The following is a 19,091-nucleotide window of genomic DNA, read 5'->3' as shown; positions in this document are numbered from 1 at the left end:
ACCAAAATGATGCACTAGATACTAGAAAATGTGAAAAACTACAGATCAAAATCTAAGGTAGAACTGTACTTCCCTATCCACATGAGGAAATAGAGACAGGATGACCAGAACAAAAGAGGGACCCAAACTGCAAGATACATGTAAGGACACTGACCAAGTCCCAGAGTTCAGCCCAGAGATTGTTTTCTTATTAATACTTCAGATCTATTCAAGGACCTCAATTTGTGTGTTTTTATCACACACATTGTATCGGATTACTTGAATAGTTATATTAGTCTAATATAATTTCCTCTGAAATACTGTTCAGTGTAACCCTTCACCTCTTGATTAAACATTGGCCAGTGATGAACTCAATGCACGGTGTCATATTGTAGGCCATACAAGAATCTGGCTAAAATAATTGCAGTTCTCCATTCTTTCAGTCTGAAAAAACAGAATTTCAAAGGCAAGGATTACACAAGCTTGCTGGCTGGCTGCATGCCCTGCTCAGCTCAGCCCTGCTCGGGTGGCACAGCAGGGCACGTATTCCACAGGGCACTTCCTCCATTCATTCTGAGTGTTGTGGTTTGCTCACTTGAGGAGACACCTTGCCATCAGGTCCTGGATGGATGAAATGCTTCCTGCTGGAAGGGATGCACTCTCTATTCTTTCCCTCATCAAGGTTGGCAGTGTCTGAAAGAGGCAGTTCTTGAAGCCCATCCTCTGCCCCTCTCTGGAGCAGGGAGTGTGTCACTCACAGACAGAAGCCAGGCCGGACAAAAGGCTGTTTGTCCAGCACCTCCGTCAGCCCTCCCTCTGCTCATCCCCTCCAGCTCTAGCTCTGTGTACATCTGAAAAGATACTACTAAGAAAGTGAAAAGAAGCGAAGCAGAAGAAAAAGGTACGTCTAGTTCCTGAAATTATCCCTGCTCACATGTTCTTCTGGTGCTAGTTAAAGACTGCAGAATTAGAAATATATGTGGGAACGTACAGAAGATGATTTGGGGAGATCAGATACACTGTAGGCAAAATATGTTAATTGAGACTAATGTGTGGGTATAATCCAGCTAAAGATCCTTCTTTCCTATCTTGCTCTTCTTCAAGGTTGAATGTTAGATATTAACATCCAAAGCCATTAAATGTGCTATGTTGCTTTCCTGTACTCAGTATTATTGCAAAGTTGGTAAATGCAGAGAGAGGTGCACTCACAACAAATTGCTGACTTTAAGAGAACTAAATAGATTTTAGTGAGAAGTCAGTTTCTGGAAAGAATCATGGTATTGATGGGAATTACAAAGCAGCAATTCACCGAATTCATCCTCAGTGGAGTTGCTGCAGTCCTCACAATGTACCAACTGTTCAAGCAAAACAGATTTGAGTACTTTTTTATGGAAGAAAGTTCCTCATAATAATATCAGTTATGCAGTTCTTGTGTAATGATTTCTTAGGAATGTACTAATAAGCCTACCTATAATGCACTAACACTGAAATATTCTATGTTAGATTCTGTTTTTTTCAGGTTGAAGCCAGGAATTACAGGTGTTTCTGAAAGATAACCTGACAAATAAAAGATGATTAAAGGGCATTTAATTGCAAGTGGGTGCTTTTAGCTCTTGAACTCCACACACAAAGAGAGTGTGATTTATACATATAATACATATAGAAAATAACATTTGCTTCACTTTTTAAGGCACAGTCAGCCAGCTTGCTAACCCAGCACATCACTGAACTGACTGGTAAAGATCATACACCACATCAGTATCAGATAAGCATACTGCTGATTTTTAGGATTAGGCAACTGGAGATGCACAGAAAAGCATAACAACTCTGAAAGGTACAGTTAAGAGACAAAACTTGTAAACATGCATCTTTTCCTAATCCTGTAGGATCTCCTAGATACATTATGACATATATTTTTGAGCAATTCCTCAGTTTTCCCTGTTTCTGTCTCCTACTGCTCACACCAGAATTCCCAGCAGTAATACAGGAACTTCAAAGAGCATCACTATCTTCATGAAATATTACCCTTTAATTCACAGATCAGGATGCTGAAACGTGGTTGGTTTTTTTGTTTATTTGGTCTTTCTCTAACTATGAGATGGTGCCAAATTGCTTGTCAGAACAATTCAGATGTTCTCTGCTGAATGAGCAGGGATAACAGTAATTCCTGAATCACAGCACATATGCTCCAATGAAACTAATTTTGCACCATGCAAAATTCTAAGTCTTCCAAAGCATTTGTTTGTCCAGCTGAACTTCTTCCCTGAACTTTACTTACATTGTACCAAAGTAACCAGGGAGTTAACTCCTTAAATTGGATTTCTGCAACTGCCAGGAGCTCATTTTAAATATTTGTAGATGGCTTAACTCCTCTGTTAGAACTGGAAGTGATATGGTCTTGATAGAGCAATCTGGTCAGGCTTAGCATGGCTGGCACTGCTGCTTTTTCAAAGGCTTTACATAAATCTAACACCGTTTGCTGGCAATGATTCTTTGCGTCACTTTGGAGATCAGATTTGTTCAAATTTCCCTGATTTGTTTTATGAGAGAAGACTGTTTCCATTCTAAGCAAAGGTAGATAAGATCTCTGACACACATTTTGATGTAAATAGGCACTTTCCAGCTCTGCTGTTTTCCTAAGCAATCAAGTGATATTCCATCACTGCCTTTGGAAGAATTCCCAGCAGTTTGTCAGGAAACAGAAGATTCTGCATCTGAAAGGTCTGCCAGGTTTATCACCACTGACCCTGTGCAGGGAACTGCTGGAACACCTGAGCAATCTTTCACCTGCAAATAGGCACCATCCTTTTACAGCAAATGACCAATCTTTTGAAGAAAGGTCTCCTAACTGAAAAGTTTCCTTTCAGTTACTAACCACAAAGAAACAGGAAATATTCAGGAAAAAAAAAATAACAACAATTTTAATAAAGTACTGTTCTGAAAAGCAGCAGTACTGATTAGGCAAGATGCATAACCAGCCTGTGAGCAAAGCTGTCTTATCCACAGCGCGCTGGCACATGACTTTGCTAATACCACTTTTGGCAGCCATCCATATTGATTCTCAATGATGCTCTATAGCAACACCTTCCTGTATTCCAAAGTGAATACTGAGTTATCCTCAGCTGTAGATCACGATTCTTGAATCCAGCAATTTGACAGCCTGCAGAAAATCTGTCAGTTTTTGGGACAGAATGTGTTCCTATTAATTTAGAGCAGATCGGCAGCTGGCAACAGATTGAAATGAGAACTCCAGCTAAACTCCATTTAGGGAAAACTCATTCAAATTAAGTACAAAAAACGTGCACAAGATATTACGAATGCCTTGTCCTCAGGGGAGCAACTCACAGAATAATCCAACCACAGAAAACAAAGACAGAAACCTCATCTGTTTCCTAAATTTCTTCTGCATGGAACATTTCTTCCATTAAATACTTACATAACGAAGTTCAATTATTTGAACAGAAAAATGTTAAACTGTACTCCTCTATGCTGATGTTTACCGAGGTACAGCACAAACTTCTTTGAGCATTACAAACCTCTGAGCAGAACCCTTGTAACTGCAGTATTTCTACTACAAAACAAAGTTATTAGTTTGACAATGCAGATTCTTTACTTGAAACATCAGACAAAGTTCGAACAATTTTTAGTTTATTTGAGAAGTGGTTTTGAGGCCTAAAACTAATAAAGACAGAGTTATTCAATACTGCACTCTAAGGCAATTTAAAAATAGATCCCCAAGGCTCCATTACCAGTATTTTATAGGAGTCTACTACTCAGAAGTTCATGTACAAGTTCACAGAAACCAGAAGGAACTGTTCAATTAATTTTGTTCCTACGATGGAAGTTTGAAAATACACAAGAGTTTATTATCATTGTAATCATATTCCTTAACCTATTAGCCGATTTTTAACACTTTATTGGGTCAGTGATGTTAAAAGTTTGCACAAAATCTTATGGAAAATATAATTGAAGAGCATCAGTGTAGCATTTGATCCCCAACATGAACTCAAATTGCCAGACTTCTTAAGTTGTCTGCCGAAACAGAATATCAGCAAGATAGCTATGGTAGTTAAGAACCTACATAGGAAAAAAATACTGTAAGCACAGTAAATGTATATGTTTAATAGTTTTTTTGTTTGTTTGTTTTTCAAGAGCGACTCAAGTGTTCCACAAAATAACACAAGCTCAACTCAATTATCTGAGTGACCTCTATGCCTGTCATGCCCTATTTTTTTCTTATCTAGATAAAAGCTATGGCACTTGAACTTGGCATTTGTTATGGTCTTTGCTCAGAGGGTGTCTTATTGCTAATTATGTCCAGGTTAGTTTAGAATACCCTATCCTGTGCCCACATGTAACAGCCTAGAAGTCTGCAGTGGCAGCATAAAGGGATCAACTATGTGCCAACTGAATGAAAGACAACAAAACCTTTCTAGATGTTACCACAGTTAGAACTAGGAATGCTCGTATTTTTTTACGGGGAAACATACTACTAGTGTTAAATTAGTGACTCATTTCAACATTCTCAACCAGCCAAAATCACCTGGAAAGCAATGAGACTCACTGCCTTGGTAGCCAGCAGTGTGTTCACTCACATTGCTGAGAGCACACAGCCAACTCAGAGCAATTTTCTCAAGGTGAGAGGGCAAGTAACAACAAAATTGTCAGCAACAGAAGCTCAGTTCCCAGCGATAGGATTCCTGTGATTGTACAGAAAGTAATGAATATCAATTCCACGGCAATCTTATTTACCTCCTAGGAGAAAACGCTCTCCAACGCAGACACTCAAAGCCTCCATAAGTTCACAGGAAAGACAGAAAAATATAAGATAGAAAGCAGACTGGGGAAAGAGATCCACCCAACAGCTGTATCCATGTCACGTATCTCATTTCTATTTAACACCGTTGCACAGGAAACTTTCCAAAAATGAAGATGCTCTCAGTTCTACTTCTGCTGAGTGCCCTCCTGGGTGCCCACACAGTGCCCTCCCGGCGGCCCAAGTGCTACAAGAGGGTCCTGCATGACCACAGCTGTCACAGCATTCCCGAAGGCATGGTGAGCCTCCGGCAAGTTGATGACAACCTGCAGGATCACTTTTGGGAAGGAGAAGGCTGCGAGACCATCTGTTACTGCAACTTCAAGGAACTGCTCTGCTGTCCAAAGTAAGATTCATAGAATGGCCTGGGTTGAAAAGGCCCTCAAAGATCATCTAGTTTCAACCTCCTTGCTGTGTGCAGGATTGCCAACCCCAGACCAGGCTGCCCAGAGCCACATCCAGCCTGGCCTTGAATGCCTCCAGGGATGGGGCATCCACAACCTCCTTGGGCAACCTGTTCCAGTACATCACCACTCTCTGAGTGAAAAACTTCCTCCTAATATCTAACCTAAACCTCCCCTGTCTCAGTTTAGAACCATTCCCCCTTGTCCGACCAAAGATTACACTGATTGCATAGAAACTCCAAGGGTTCTGTACAGCCACTTATACTTCTACCATTTCTCAGTTTCCACTGCTGGAATAAGGTACCATTTTAGGGAAGTGTATCTCTTCAGATGGCTTGAAACTGTATCAAGATGTATCCGATTACCTGACACACTAGCAGTTTTCAACGTTTGTTTTTCAGAGCCTCACCCGGGACATGCTCAGCATACTTCGCAAACCTGCACAACCCAACAGAGGGGAATTTGGCATTTAAATTATCCAACTTCTAACTTTTTTGCCAGTAACTTTGATCTAAGTTCAGTCTGAGAACTACAGATCCTTAGTTGCAGCACTTTGCAATGAAAATGTTTTCAGGACCATCAACAAAGTCATTTGATATCTGTTACACAACAGAGGGCTACGATGCTACTCTAAGGCATGTGCAGATGTGTCAACCCAATAAACGATTCTTTAAAGACAGCTGCTTAGAGCAGCAAAGCAAATGCAGGGAGAACAGGTCCACAAATGCCCGCAAGGGAGAAACAGATTTAGTTGATTTCTCCTGCTGGCTGACAAGAGCAGGACAGCAAAATTCTCACGCAATGTGGGGTATTCGCTGTTTTACGCAAAGAATGTGCAGCTTTCCCCAGGAAATTTAGATAAAACATCAACTTGACAACTTACTAATAGTTCAGGGACATTATAACGTGATAGCTTTACATAGACAAGCAGAAATGACTTTCATACAAGCTCCTCTTGTCCAACATGGTCAAGTCCCCTAAAATCCAAAAGGCAAATTGCAGCATTCTTGTATGGGAATGAATTTGAGCCAAGTGGCAGTGACTCCTAAAAATAGGAACTTCACATTCAAACAGGGAGCAGGGTATAAGTAATTGTTTCACCACATACTGTGCCCTCACAGTGAAAACACTTCAGGTTTTCAGCTTTAACCACAGAGCTTTGAACAGCTCCAGAAAGCCTCTTACTTGGATATAAATACATAGGGAGGTCTTTCTTCACCCACCTTGATATAAAGAATATCTACTCCGTAGGTCTGCCCGTAGAACTAACTGTGCTAAATAGTATGCATACACACACCAGAATTATTATTATTTTTTAATAATATCAAATATTTGATAAGCTTTACCCTCCCAAAGCTACAACACCATGCTAGAACTCTGGCACACTGCTCAGTCAATGAAAATTTTGCTGATGTTTCTGAAACAGGCAAGCAGAGGAAAAAATATACAGTGCTCTCATACAGACCTGCAGCTGCATTTGCATTGCTGGAAGGGCATCCCATAAGCACAGCGATCACACACACATCCTAGCAAAACCTGGAAAAAAAAAACAGCCTTGGAAATGCATAACACGTTAAAGCTCTCATAATTATTTAAGTATCTCATATGTTTCAGGGAGATTTTCTTTGGATCGAAGATATCTTTCGTGATTCCCTGTAACAGCGAGTGATCAACACTGAGCCTGTCACTGAGGACAACCGGCATCATTCCACAATCACAAAAATACGCTTTCAAGAGAAAAAACAAAGCCAGCAACAGCCAAAACAAAACAAATTTCCTCTCTAAGCACACTGTAGAAACTATCTTTCTGCTGGAAAAAAACTTCCTCTCTATGCTTTGTGAAATATGTAAAATTATCTCATTTTGGATATGGTAGCTGCCTTAATTAGCTCCATACGGATGTGAAAGACTGTACCTGCTCATAATTGTCCCTGCATTTATCTCCTAGCAAAAAATATATAAACATATGTGTGTGAGTGTATCCTTTTAATAACTACAACATTCTCAACTAATTTCCAAAAAGAAACATCATGGTTAAACCTTCATGTGGCTAAGAGTGACTCTTGCTGGAATCCACTGCAGCAGTGCAGCTTCCTATTGCTTTATTGTTAGCACTGCTTTAAGGCAATGCTAGTCAGTATCTGGCACTTCTGCACACTCCCACTTCTATTTGGGTGCCTGCAAAAAACAGAAACCATTAATTTGCATTACCCATATTTGAAAATTCCACTGGAAAAAAGAGTCAAAATTCATATTAATAGTACTAAGGTAGGTGTAAGTGATAATTATGTCTCACTCGTTAACTGCATTTGAAGTCTTGAAGCGTTAAAGATTGAGCTTTCAAAACACTAATAACAGCAGTGATAGAACATACGTATGTATATTCAGAAAGACTTAGAAGGAGAATGGGACAGTAACATGGAACATGTAGTACAAATGTAACTGTCTTGCCCCTTGAACTAGTGCTCTGCTCACCTAGGGACATGGTTAGTGGGAACAGTGGGGATGGGTTGATGGTTGGACTAGGCAATCTTAGAGGTCTTTTCCAACCTTGACTCTATGATAATAACCTTACGACACCACATTGTGGAAACTGCTACCATCAGCACACCAAAGTTATTTCACATATGAACATGAAATAGCACAAAGACTGTTTTACTTCTTCTGTTAGTAAATAATGCTTGGATATGCGCAGTGGTAGGTTAGCTATACATAACCAATAGTAAGAGTTTCAAGTAAATCTGCATTTACTATTTTTGCTAAGCAATTTTTAGACTATTGAAACAAACAGCTTGTACCATCAGGCTTTTAAAGCCTGGTTCATATAATTACTCCTGAGTCATTTGGGCTTCTAATAAAATAATCAATGAAGGACGATAGAAGGTGGGGAATCTGGCAACTCACCATCAAAATTACCAAATTCAGTGTTCTACTAAGAAAACATACAGTATCCACTTTATGGAGGACTGCAAAGTCCTCCATAAGCTTCTAATAGCAGTAAGGACATGTAGTTTCTGTGGGTTGTGCCATCTACTTTCCTTGCCAATCAGGTAGTGTATATCTGCCATTCACAGCTTTCCAGTGCAACAGCTACAAAAATAAGGCAGATGCAGAGGTGGGTAGTAAAGTCAGTAGATGATTTTCAGTTACTTCCCTTTTACCATTATTGACGTGGAAAAATACATAATCCGATGAAAAAAAAAAGTTTTGCCACTTTCTACATGCAGCAGCATAGGGCCACAGACCTATTTCCAATATAAGCTCGTTCTTGGTTTCTCTCCTCACTCTCCTCCCCTCCAGAAAAAGCTTCTACAGCCCCTGCCAAATCTATGCAGGAACATCCATCCCTGTTCGCCATCCTATAAGAAAGAAAAAGCCTTTATCCTTCAGATGTTCAATTCAGCACTGGGTTCCCTGGCTGCCTCTCCAACTAATGCTGTGTAGATAACAAATGTAACTCGTGCAAAGGATACTTCATAAACAACTTTACAGCCATTGCCATGAAATGAGTACTGAAACATCTTCCCAAAGAATTACCAGCTTTACCCTGCACCAGCCTGGTATCACCAATCAGCTTGAACTTTGGCCAACAGTGCAAAACCCTAGCGTGGAAAGATACATGACACTGTAAGTGAAAGAAATTAGTGTACTTATAGCTCCTGAGAAGGAAGCCAGTTTGAGTTTTGGGTTCATTATCATTCAGTTTTAAGCAATGGAGTGCCACAGGTCAAAGAGCAAAATGGAGTATCTTGGTTGCAGTGATGTCTTTCAAAAAAACTTCACAAGGCTAACACTAGCAGATTAGAGCACAGAAATACCACTTTCTCATTTTTCAGCACATTTGAAAAAGAGCTTTTGAAAACCTGCTAAGGTCAGAAGCCTGCAATGAATGCTAACTGAATAAACTAAAGCTGTGTCTTCCTCTTCTTTAAGCTTCTTCTTCTGCCTTTTCTTCAGCCAATGCACACAGCTTAAAGCAAAAGGAAACCGTTTCAAAATCACGTTTCATGTACCACATGTTTAGATTAACACAAAGCTAACGGTGAAAATACAAGAAATCATACATAACACTGTCTTTAACATCACAGACTTTACTAAGATACCAAATTAAAATAATATTTTGCTCGTCTTACTTTTAAGTGTGTTGTTTTTAAACAGGTCTGAGTTAACGCGTGCAGTGAACAAGAAATAGCATGCCTAATAGAAGATACCAAATCAGTCATTTCTGCCCAGCTAATAACTGCAACTGTCAATTAAAGCCTTTAACCTCACGAAAAAGAGCCCACTGCAAAATCTACCACAATTCAGGGATTTTTGCTTGTTTTGTTTTTTTTTTGTTTCTTTTCAAGACAGCACTGCATTGCGAGAGCTTGAAGTACATTCATAAATGTATCCTTGGTACACTTTAATTAAAGAATATTTTTATACCATTACACAGGTAGTCAAAGCTTAACTACTAAGCACAAGTAACACACTGAATAAGTTAGACACACCCACTTGAGCAACAATATCAGTAATATTTATTTAAAATAGTTTGTGAGGAAATTTGTTTCATAAGAGATGGTTCTCAAATCATCAAGGTTATGAAAAAATAAAACAGAGAAACTCTCTGGGGACAAAAGGTTACAAAGAAAGCTTTTGCATATCAACAAAAACCCTCAGTCTTTTGATTTGTGGCCTGAGTCTCAGTCCCAGTCTTCCCTGCCTAATGAACACTGCTATCCATCTTTAGGTCTGGTTTGTTCTTGTCATTCTTGACCGAGTAGATGAAATACGCTAAGGTGTCCTTTTCATTCACTGGAATTGTCCTAAAATGGCAGCCAATTATCTACAAAGGAAGAACGCAAGGAAATTAAACACTTATATGCAGAAACTTTATATAACTACATTAAAAGCTTGATCAAGCAACTTAGGATAAAGGAAACCCTGCCTCCCTTTGAGAATCTTTAGTATCATACGTAAAGTATGAAAGGAACTGCTATCATTGAGTAATCTGAAACAAATACAGCACAATTTCTCAAGTAAAATGCCCAGAAAATTATCAGAAAAGATTTCTCCCAACAAGCGTAAGAGTATCTTTACATCTGTGCAGTCACTCCTTGAACACAGAGCATATAACATCTGCAGACTATCACGAACCTATGGCACACAAATGAGCTACTGCTCATTACTCAGGCTGAAGTTGTGTACAAAAAAAAGGAAGACCCAAATACGAGAATTTAAGAAAGAGCATGAAGATTTAGCTCTTTGAAACAGGGGTGTCAATGACAAAAATTCACAATGCTGTACATGCTAAATATGTCAACTTCTACAGTCACTAAAGCTGAAGTTCGAAGTTTTTGTCCCTTCAGCACAAAGGACTGTCAGTTTTATAAGGAAATACTCAGATGGACTGACTGCCCCAGTCTGTTTTCCCAGCTTTTTGCAGAATACTTTTTTTGGACTAGAATTAGCAAGAGGAAGTGAGAAATTGATCTACCATTGATCTACCACAAGGCACAAGCATAAATACTTAATATAATTAGCAAGTTAGAAAGCTTTTCAAAACATACCTTGGGAAAAAAAAAGAAAACTAAACAGAGACAGTTTGACAGAGCCCTTTAAATTGGACTTATAAGTAACGGCTAGCAGAAAATCCCTTGTACATTCAGACAAGTAACAAGAAATCATATGCACTGTAAATGACAGTGAATTCTGCAGCTACAGCTCACAGGGACCTTTAGGTCAATCAAAGCATGTGACAGAAGCTTTGCCTGTTCACACAGAGCAGCACATGAAACATAAGTTACTGGAAGCATCTCATGAGATGTACCTAAAGCAGACCCTTAGAAATGCCAGTTCTACAGAACAAAAGTTTTTGCGCTTTTTCAAATCAGTTTTGCTAATTCAAGAACTGGATGCATCCATGCATCAACTCTCACATTAAAAAAGAAGAATTATTTAAAATACTTAATTGTAGAGGCAGCAGCATTGTATTTCTTCTACAGCTTAGCCCTGGAGAGCTCTCACACATTTAATAACCTTGGCATTAATCTGCGCTAATTAGTAGAGAGATCAACAAAATGTCTGCACTGAAGTACAACTGAGCATTACAGCACAACAATGAAAAGGTGGCAGCTATCCCTCCCTGCTGAAATGATCACCAATGCTGTCACATATTTGTGCCTTTGCAGTGCAAAAGAAGCACTTTCAAACTGCACTCCCATACAGAAGAAATGCATACATCTGCACTCACATATAGCTTAAGTGCTTTTAGAAGTATTGATAATAAAAAAATAATTTCATGAACTTCTATTTTGTGATAATAGATGCGCAGTTTTTAAACGAAATTAATGATCAATAGAAAACTTTTTCAGGTTTCTGCACTTTCTATGTATGAACAGATGCCTATATCAATCTTTTTTTTTTAAAGCCAAGCATGATCTTACTTACTAGAACTTCACTGCTACCTCTCAATTTCTAGTTATCATCAGTAGGATACTTAAGCTGAAGGTGTGGCTGATGCACAGGTAAGAAATCCATGGTTCTATGACATCCAAAGATGCACAGGTCACCTCACTGTTCAGCTCACTGTTTTCAAGGAGCACACACACACTTCTGAAAGTTAAGAGTCCCTTCTCTGCAAAGAGCTCTTACTTCTGCTTTACTTGGCTCAGGAGATGTGGCAGTGAAGGAAGCTAGATAAGCAGCTCCTTTTTGCTCTCTTAAAACCCAGATTATATATGCGCTTCATGCAACGATCAAATTGTACAGCAAAAAAGCCAACACAACGCATGCCACGGTGAATTGCATTTTCTATTATGGAATAAACACTCATACGTACTTCAACAAGCTGTGCTTTGTTAAGTCCCGGTCTGGTCTGTAGCTTGAAGTGTCTTTTGTACCTTCGAAGTGTGTTCACTTGTAACTGATATAAATCAACCTAAAAGAAAAGGAGGAAAGGGAAAGAAAAGCAACCTGATGTAATTGATAAGGTTTCCCTCATCATCTTGGAAACTTGCACATACACAGCCATACTGTCAGCTCAGTAGAGCTCATTTTGACAGAAAAAGTACCACTTCACACCTTCTAGGAGAAAGAAAAATCATTCCATTTCAGCTTCAGAGCAGTTTAACGTTACTGAGTATGGTTCTTTCTGCTGTTAGCAGCAGACAATATTTAGAACTTACAGTACTATAATCTTCTCTGTTTTTTTCTTTTATTGTTGCCATTTGTTCTCCATTTTGAGCGTGATGACACAAAGCACAGTAACAAATCTCATAACATCAATGAAGATTCTGATTCAAAAGGAGGTCTCTGCATTTCATTTTCAGCCATGAAGTTTTTCATGAGTTACATGTAAGATATAGCAGCATAGCTGCACCATGAGACAGCATGCATTATAACCAAGAAAAAGTCTAGCACGTGAAGGTTTTTGGCTTGAAGTGCGAGGAAAAAAAAAAGCCAGTCTGGTCTCCAAGAATCTCTCTGCTACAATAAGTACAACCAAGGAGTTACGTACACAGGCACAGTTGCCCGAAACTATTTTTCAGTGTGAGCTGACAGTTCACAGCATTGCACAAGCTCCTCACAGGGATATAAATACACGGTCTCAACCCAGTACTCGCTCAGTTTTTAATCCCATGAACTCAGATCAACAGCCACTTCTCCCAGCAACAGCTTACCCTCCCAACTCCTTGACAGTATGAAAGTTTAATCAGAAGACTGAGGAGGAAAGGAAGCTAAGAAAGCAGGTTGAACAAGAACTTCTGTTAGGTCGGTTGCAATTACAGCAGTGTTCTCCAAACTTCCTGCATTAAAGACTGGTTAAGGCATTAACTCCTATTTTAAAGTCACCTAGCAGCCTCAACTATTCAATATTTAAGGCAACAACAGTGCCAGTGCACTCTTGGTGACCTGACCAGACTTGATACAATCCTGCCTTATATGTTAAGGGATGGGCATGCCCTAATACTCAAGATAGCAGCACTGTGGAAATCAGTGTCTCTTAGTATGAATCACAAAACAGCTTCTGCTGGAAACTAGAAGGCCCTACTGGTGGTCAGCAGTAAACTGGACAGCAATTCAAAATCAAGGTGGTCAGGGGCTGGTGGGCATCTAAGGCACAGAGCACCACATGGAAAGTACATGCTGCTGTTGCCCCAAAACTCTCCACAAATACCTACTCTCCTGCACTACTACCACTGAAAAATACACTTATTTTCTCCTGTACTAAGGATATCCATCAGTTGTGTCGTACTTTATTCTTGTCTGAGCAAATAAAGAGGCAAAAGCTGCAGTTACAACTCTGCCAGAGAGCTACCTTAAGCCACGCAGAGAGCTTTCAGAGATACCATCCAATGTTTTTAGCTGACAAAAACCACAGCCCAGCATCAAACCACTTCCAATCTCCTAAAATCCTCTTAGAGCCTTCAGGCTTGAGCCTTGTGCCTCCAGGCAGAGATTCCTGCATGAAGTTTCATCACCTACACTATTGATGCTGACCATAAGGATAAGTTAAAGTTTCTCAAACAGTTCTGATGAACCCTGGAAAAATCTCTTGGTTGAGGCCAGGTAGGCTTTGCTCACAACACACAGACCATAGCAGAAATAATCCAGCACACGTGTGGGAAGAAGAAAGCTTTAAGGACATTCACATTATATCATTAAAAAAGTTTGAAAGTAGTTCACTTCCAAAATGGGTGGTGTTTCACTGGCCTGCAGCAGAGAAGGCAAGTAGAAATGCTTTCTTAGCTCCTTTTCAGCAAAACTTCCCGAGCACCTCTGCCCCAGCCAGGACTAAAACCAAAGAGCTCTCTCACTGAGAAACTTCCAGCTACACTAAGTGGTAACTACAGGTACTATCTGCAACACATTTCAAATGGAAAGAAAGGATTGGAGGGTTGTGGCAGAGAAGCATTTACAACCCAAGTCCTGGGTGTCCTGTCAACCCTTACAAAGACTGATTTTGTTAATATGTAGAAAAACAATTTCTAGCAGGATCCTGGAGCCAAAAACCATAAGGAAAGTTCAATACCGCAGTTGTCTGAGATTCTGCAAATACAGCAGATACACTGTAAAGTTCAGCTTGCTTCTGCCATATCAAAAGCTGAGCGAATCAGGAGCCACCCCCAACAGCAGGCACAGCAGTACAGATTTAACATAACTATTAGAAAAAACCGTTGGCTACCTCGGGAGTGTCGATGTCTTGCACTGGTGAGTCACCATCGTCATCACTGCCTTTTCTCTTCCTTCTATTTCTCACACTCTGAATTAAGTTTTTGTGGAAGTCACAGATATAAAGGTGTCTCGCCTACAAGAGTAAGACCGCATCTTTCAATCAAACCCATGCAAGCTCCTCCCAGCCTTGCGGTATAGAGGCATCTACGGAGACATTCTTTCGGCAGCCTCGCTCACGCGGAGCGATGTGGAGAAGCTTTCCTGCCGGATTCCGCTGCACGGAGACATTGTTATGCCGCGCGTTACCTCCAGCGACTCGGCCGGAGGACAGGGAAGCGCAGCGGCTCCCGGCTGACCCGGAGGGAACCGCGCGTAGCGGGGACACGCGCGCACGCAGCCCTCCCTCCAACCGCCCGCCGCAACTCGGGGATCGGCAAACAAACACGCACAAAAATCCGAAAGCCCACGGGAGGCAGGCGTCCTGCGGGAGGCAAAACGCCACCTCCTCCCGCTCCGCACGGCTTTTCCTCCACAAGGTCAAGCAACACGCGGGCCGCTCCCCCCATGTCCCGGCTCCCCTGCGCAGGGCCGCACCGTACAGGGGCACCGAGCCCTCCGCGCCCGAGGCCCCGCGCCCACGGCCGCCGGGTGGGGCAGCGACGGCCCGGGGCTCCTGGCGGGACGGGGCGGCGGCAGCGCTGCGGGCAGGGCTAACCGCGGCGCGCTCCGGGAAAGGAGGGACAGGGAAACGGCGCTTCCCCGCCGCCAGCAACAACGAAAAAAAAAAAAAAGAAAAACGCAAACAAAAGAAAACACGCCAAAAAAGAACTTTAAAAGCCGCCCCCGAGCCGAGCCCGCTGCCGCAAGACTTACGCTCTTGTCCAGCTCGATCTTCACCTTCTTCTGCGAGATGCTCTTCTGGATCCTCTTGCTAAAGCTAGCGTTGCCGGCGGCGCGGCCGCACCGCTCGCCCTCCTCCCGCAGGCAGCACAGCTGCCCGGCCCCGGGGCCGCCCGCCCCGGCCGCGCCCGCCGAGCCCGCGGCTCCCGCAGTCAGCCCCGGGGGCGCCAGCCCCGCCGGCACCTCCGCCACGGAGCCCGCTCCGCTCGCCGCGGCTGCGGCGGCTGCGGCGGCGGGATCGGCCCCGCGCTGGGGCAGCTCCTCGGGAGCGAAGCCGTTCATGCCCCGCGGCGGGCCGGCGGGAAGCCCCGCAAGAGCCGCCACCGCTTCCTCCCGGCGGGGGCACTTGGGCCCGGAGAGCTCTCCGGCCGCGCTCAGCCCGGACCGCGAGACTCGCCCGCCGCGGGGGGACGCGCAGCGCGACGGGCACCCGAGCTCCGCGGCTACCGGCGCGCTGGCGGCACCCTACGGGCCGCCCCACTTCCTCCTTCCCCCTCTGTCATGTGGAGACTCTTCAGCTGTTTCCTATGCAACAACAGCAACCTGCCCGCCGCCCCGCCCCGTCGCACCGCGCGTGCTCGCAGCCGCGCCGCGGGGCGCGCCGGGAAATGCAGTTCCGCCCGCCGCTCTCCGCTGCGAGGGGCGACGCGGGGAAACTACGGCTCCCGAGGTGCGCGGCGGGGGAGGCGCTCCGCTCGGCCACGGCCGCGCTGGAGGGGCGCGGGGCGCAGCTCTGTGCCGCGGCTCTGCCCACCCCCCGCCGCCGGGGGGCCGGACCGCGCTGGGGTGGCGGCGGCTCGGGCTGGCTGGTAAGGGGCCGCCCTCGCTCCTCCCCGGCGGCGCGGCCGTTGGGATTTGAAATGCGGGCGTTCGGCGGGGCCGTACCGCCAAAACGCTGGCGATATCGAGAAGAGCGAGCGTTTCAGCTCTCGGAAAGCTACACGAGAGCGGCGTTAACGCAAAGCCTTTTAATAGCTCAGCCGCTGCGGTGACGGAGGGGCCGGCTCTGACCTATTTTCGCCCGAGTGCGTTCGGAGCGCGAAAAGGAGGCTTTGCGTTCCTTTTGAACCCTTAAATTCGCGAACAGGCATCTGGGCTGCCTGCGCCCCGAGCGCCGTGAGGTAACCGCGGAAATATGTGGCCGTATCCATTACCGTGCGCTTGTGGAATCAGAAGAGTAACCGGGAGGTCAGCGAGCGATTTGAGGAGACGCAGATCCCGTGTAAGCCGAAGACCTGCCTGAGCCAGGGAACGCGATTATGCCGCAGTTTGGGTTTGTGCTGCAGATGGCTTTTTAATCTGATTGCATAACCTGGCATTAGAGAACAAGGGTAGGTCCCGCTTGTGCTCCCAGTTGTGACTGAAGGATTCAGCAAGCGGAGTTAGGCTGAGCATACAGTAACAGACAGCGGTTACGCATAAGGGCACGTTTCATGATTAAAGGGAGGAACTGGATAAGAGCTGGAAAAAATAGCAAACCCTCCTTTGTTATCGGCCCAGCTGAAGACTGAGCGAAGCATCTGGGTTCAATTCCACGCCCTGCCACTGTGTAATCTCAGAAAACAGACGTTTAACTCACTGCTAAAGCTTCTTGTTATTCGACCCTTTCAAAAACGATAATGATGTTAATGATGAAAAACAAACGAAAACACACAACAATAGGAGGCCTTACCTAAAGAAGATATAGGAAGCATATGCTTGAAACGCTGAGAGAAGTGTGAGTTCCAGGAAGTTTCCAGTGGAAATCAAGGTCATTAGTAGCAATTTCTAACACCTCACACTATGCCTTTTGAGATCCATTTCATTTCTTCAGGTGGTTTTGACCTTACAATGAGCATAAAATACAAATCTCTGTTATGTTTGCTTGTGATCTGTTAAAAGTGTAGAGACTGCTTATACGTCTCGGATACATTCCCGATCCTCTTTGTACAGTCTGTGGGCAGCTGAAAGCCTGATTTCAGTTGTGCTCGCCAGTATGTTAATTCCTAAGCTGAATTTCAATAGAGCAGTATCATAGTTTCACGATTAGATCACGATAAGGCTGCAGCAGGGTTGAGAAACACAGCTCTACTTCTGCTGTAAGCTGCTCACTTTCACACCTGTGCTCTGTCTTTCTTTGAGCCTGTAAAAGCATTTATAATGCTGTATGGCAAGCTGGGTTGGGTTACAGCTAGACCAGGGAAAAGAAAATCAGTTAATTTAAACTCCCATCTGCTTTACTGATCAGTTATATGATCGTGTCCTGGCAGAAAGGAAGGTCTGATGGAGGGCAGGAGTGTGTGAATGATTCAAGAACAGGGAAGGAACATCTCCTTTGGTAGGAATGCCTAAAAGCTACTTTGTCTTGAAAAAAGGACCCAGATTCACAAATAGGCCCTGAACTTCCTGGTACCAGGGAAAGCCAGGCACAAGTGGAAGCTGAGCAGTTTATGCACTTTGAGATGCCATATGTCCCAGCTCGTGTTAGCTTTTGACTGATGTTGTTTGTAATTTGAGAGGGAAGAATGATAACTGGACACATCACCTTGAATATATTGCAAGCACACTGTAAATGTGTTACAAGTAGTCTTGGAAAGGAAATGTAGTTCATGACTGCATATAGAACTTCACATAATAAGGTTCAGTTGGGGCTGGCTACTCCCTTCCCCATTAGGTACCATTCATCTGAAGTCTAAGAGTATTTTAGTGCACTTATGTTCAGCACCTCAAATTGTCCTGTTAGCAAATACAGCATTAAGGAAAATAATTGGTGCAAGTTTTAACAGTAAATGTACATTTTATTTGTTTCAGACTGTAACTGTTTCAATTAAAAACAGATTTCCTTAATTTGCTACAGATATTCTACAACATTCCCTGATGTTTCTGATGAAAGGGCAACCAAATCAACAGGAAGTCACTGGCCGTGTGTCAGAAATCATGGAAACAGTTGATATGGTGTATTTTAAGTACTTTAGATGCTGAGATCTATTTCTCACTGTAAACGTGATAAAGAACAGTGAACAAATCTCTTCTTCCTTAGCAGAAACAAAGTTCTATCCTTTTATCATGCTCTTCTTTCTCAAATGTTTGATCCTCTCCCACTCCAGCACCCATTAACTGCTGCTGCCTCCCATTTATTGTCCAACTGTTTAAGCATAAAGCTGAAAACACTAGAATGTTAAGATTTACCTACAAACCATTTTTTTTTTCCTTTTTTTTTCTTCACTGGAATAGCTAAAATGCAACTTTGTTTGGATACTTAATCAGGTAACAAAATCTCTATTAGCACACATAGAGCTTACTGCAGGAGAACTAAGTAAGATGATAAGAGAGAAAATCCTACCTTTAACCAAAAGAATTAAATTGGTGTAAAACTGGTGTTTTTCGGGCTTTGAGTCATCCCGTTGAAGCCAATGTTCCTTTTGTTCTCTTTTTAAAGCATTCCAGCTTGCAAAATGAAAATTACGAGTGTATAAGAGTTTATGTAACAGGTGCTTTTATTAGATTTAAAGCAGTAAATAGGGTCCAAAAATAAACACTGTATTTTAAGAATAATCTAGGTGTTACAGGATTAAAACTGATAAGCCTGTGTACTGTAAAAGCTTTGAAGGTCTGTAATGCATGCCCCTTCACAGTTTGTACCAACTCACTTGTGCAATAAGCAAAGGACCTTCTTTTGAAAGGCTTCATTTTCATGTGCAAAAAAATGCATAAACGTTGTTACAGAAACATAAAGTGTTCTTTGCTGAATATATATGGCAGAAGTTATTTGTTGTGGGATTTAAACATTAAAATACACTTTACAAATGAAAAGTATGGGTCATATCCGAATGCATCTCAAGTGAGATGTTTAA

General features: G+C 42.7%; 2 protein-coding genes across 2 annotated transcripts; one reads left to right on the top strand and one right to left on the bottom strand.

The window, feature by feature from the left end:
* The first annotated feature begins 573 nt into the window (after positions 1–573).
* On the top strand, positions 574–8,470 carry SCRG1 (stimulator of chondrogenesis 1). Its single transcript, XM_048943588.1, has 3 exons — positions 574–880; positions 4,892–5,141; positions 6,814–8,470. The coding sequence occupies exons 2-3, from the start codon at positions 4,906–4,908 to the stop codon at positions 6,866–6,868; spliced, it is 291 nt and encodes a 96-aa protein (XP_048799545.1). The 5' UTR covers positions 574–880; positions 4,892–4,905; the 3' UTR covers positions 6,869–8,470.
* A 1,226-nt stretch (positions 8,471–9,696) lies between these two features.
* SAP30 (Sin3A associated protein 30) lies at positions 9,697–15,809 on the bottom strand. The gene is made up of 4 exons (XM_048943585.1): positions 15,232–15,809; positions 14,369–14,491; positions 12,023–12,121; positions 9,697–10,027 (listed from the first exon to the last, which is right to left on the bottom strand). Exons 1-4 carry the CDS (start codon positions 15,538–15,540, stop codon positions 9,905–9,907), a joined length of 654 nt encoding a protein of 217 aa, XP_048799542.1. The 5' UTR covers positions 15,541–15,809; the 3' UTR covers positions 9,697–9,904.
* Positions 15,810–19,091: the final 3,282 nt, after the last annotated feature.

This window comes from Lagopus muta, chromosome 4 (assembly GCF_023343835.1).
Source record: "Lagopus muta isolate bLagMut1 chromosome 4, bLagMut1 primary, whole genome shotgun sequence".
NCBI lineage: Eukaryota > Metazoa > Chordata > Aves > Galliformes > Phasianidae > Lagopus > Lagopus muta.
Note: the sequence above shows the minus strand (reverse complement) of the source record. Positions and strands in the feature narration are given on the sequence as shown.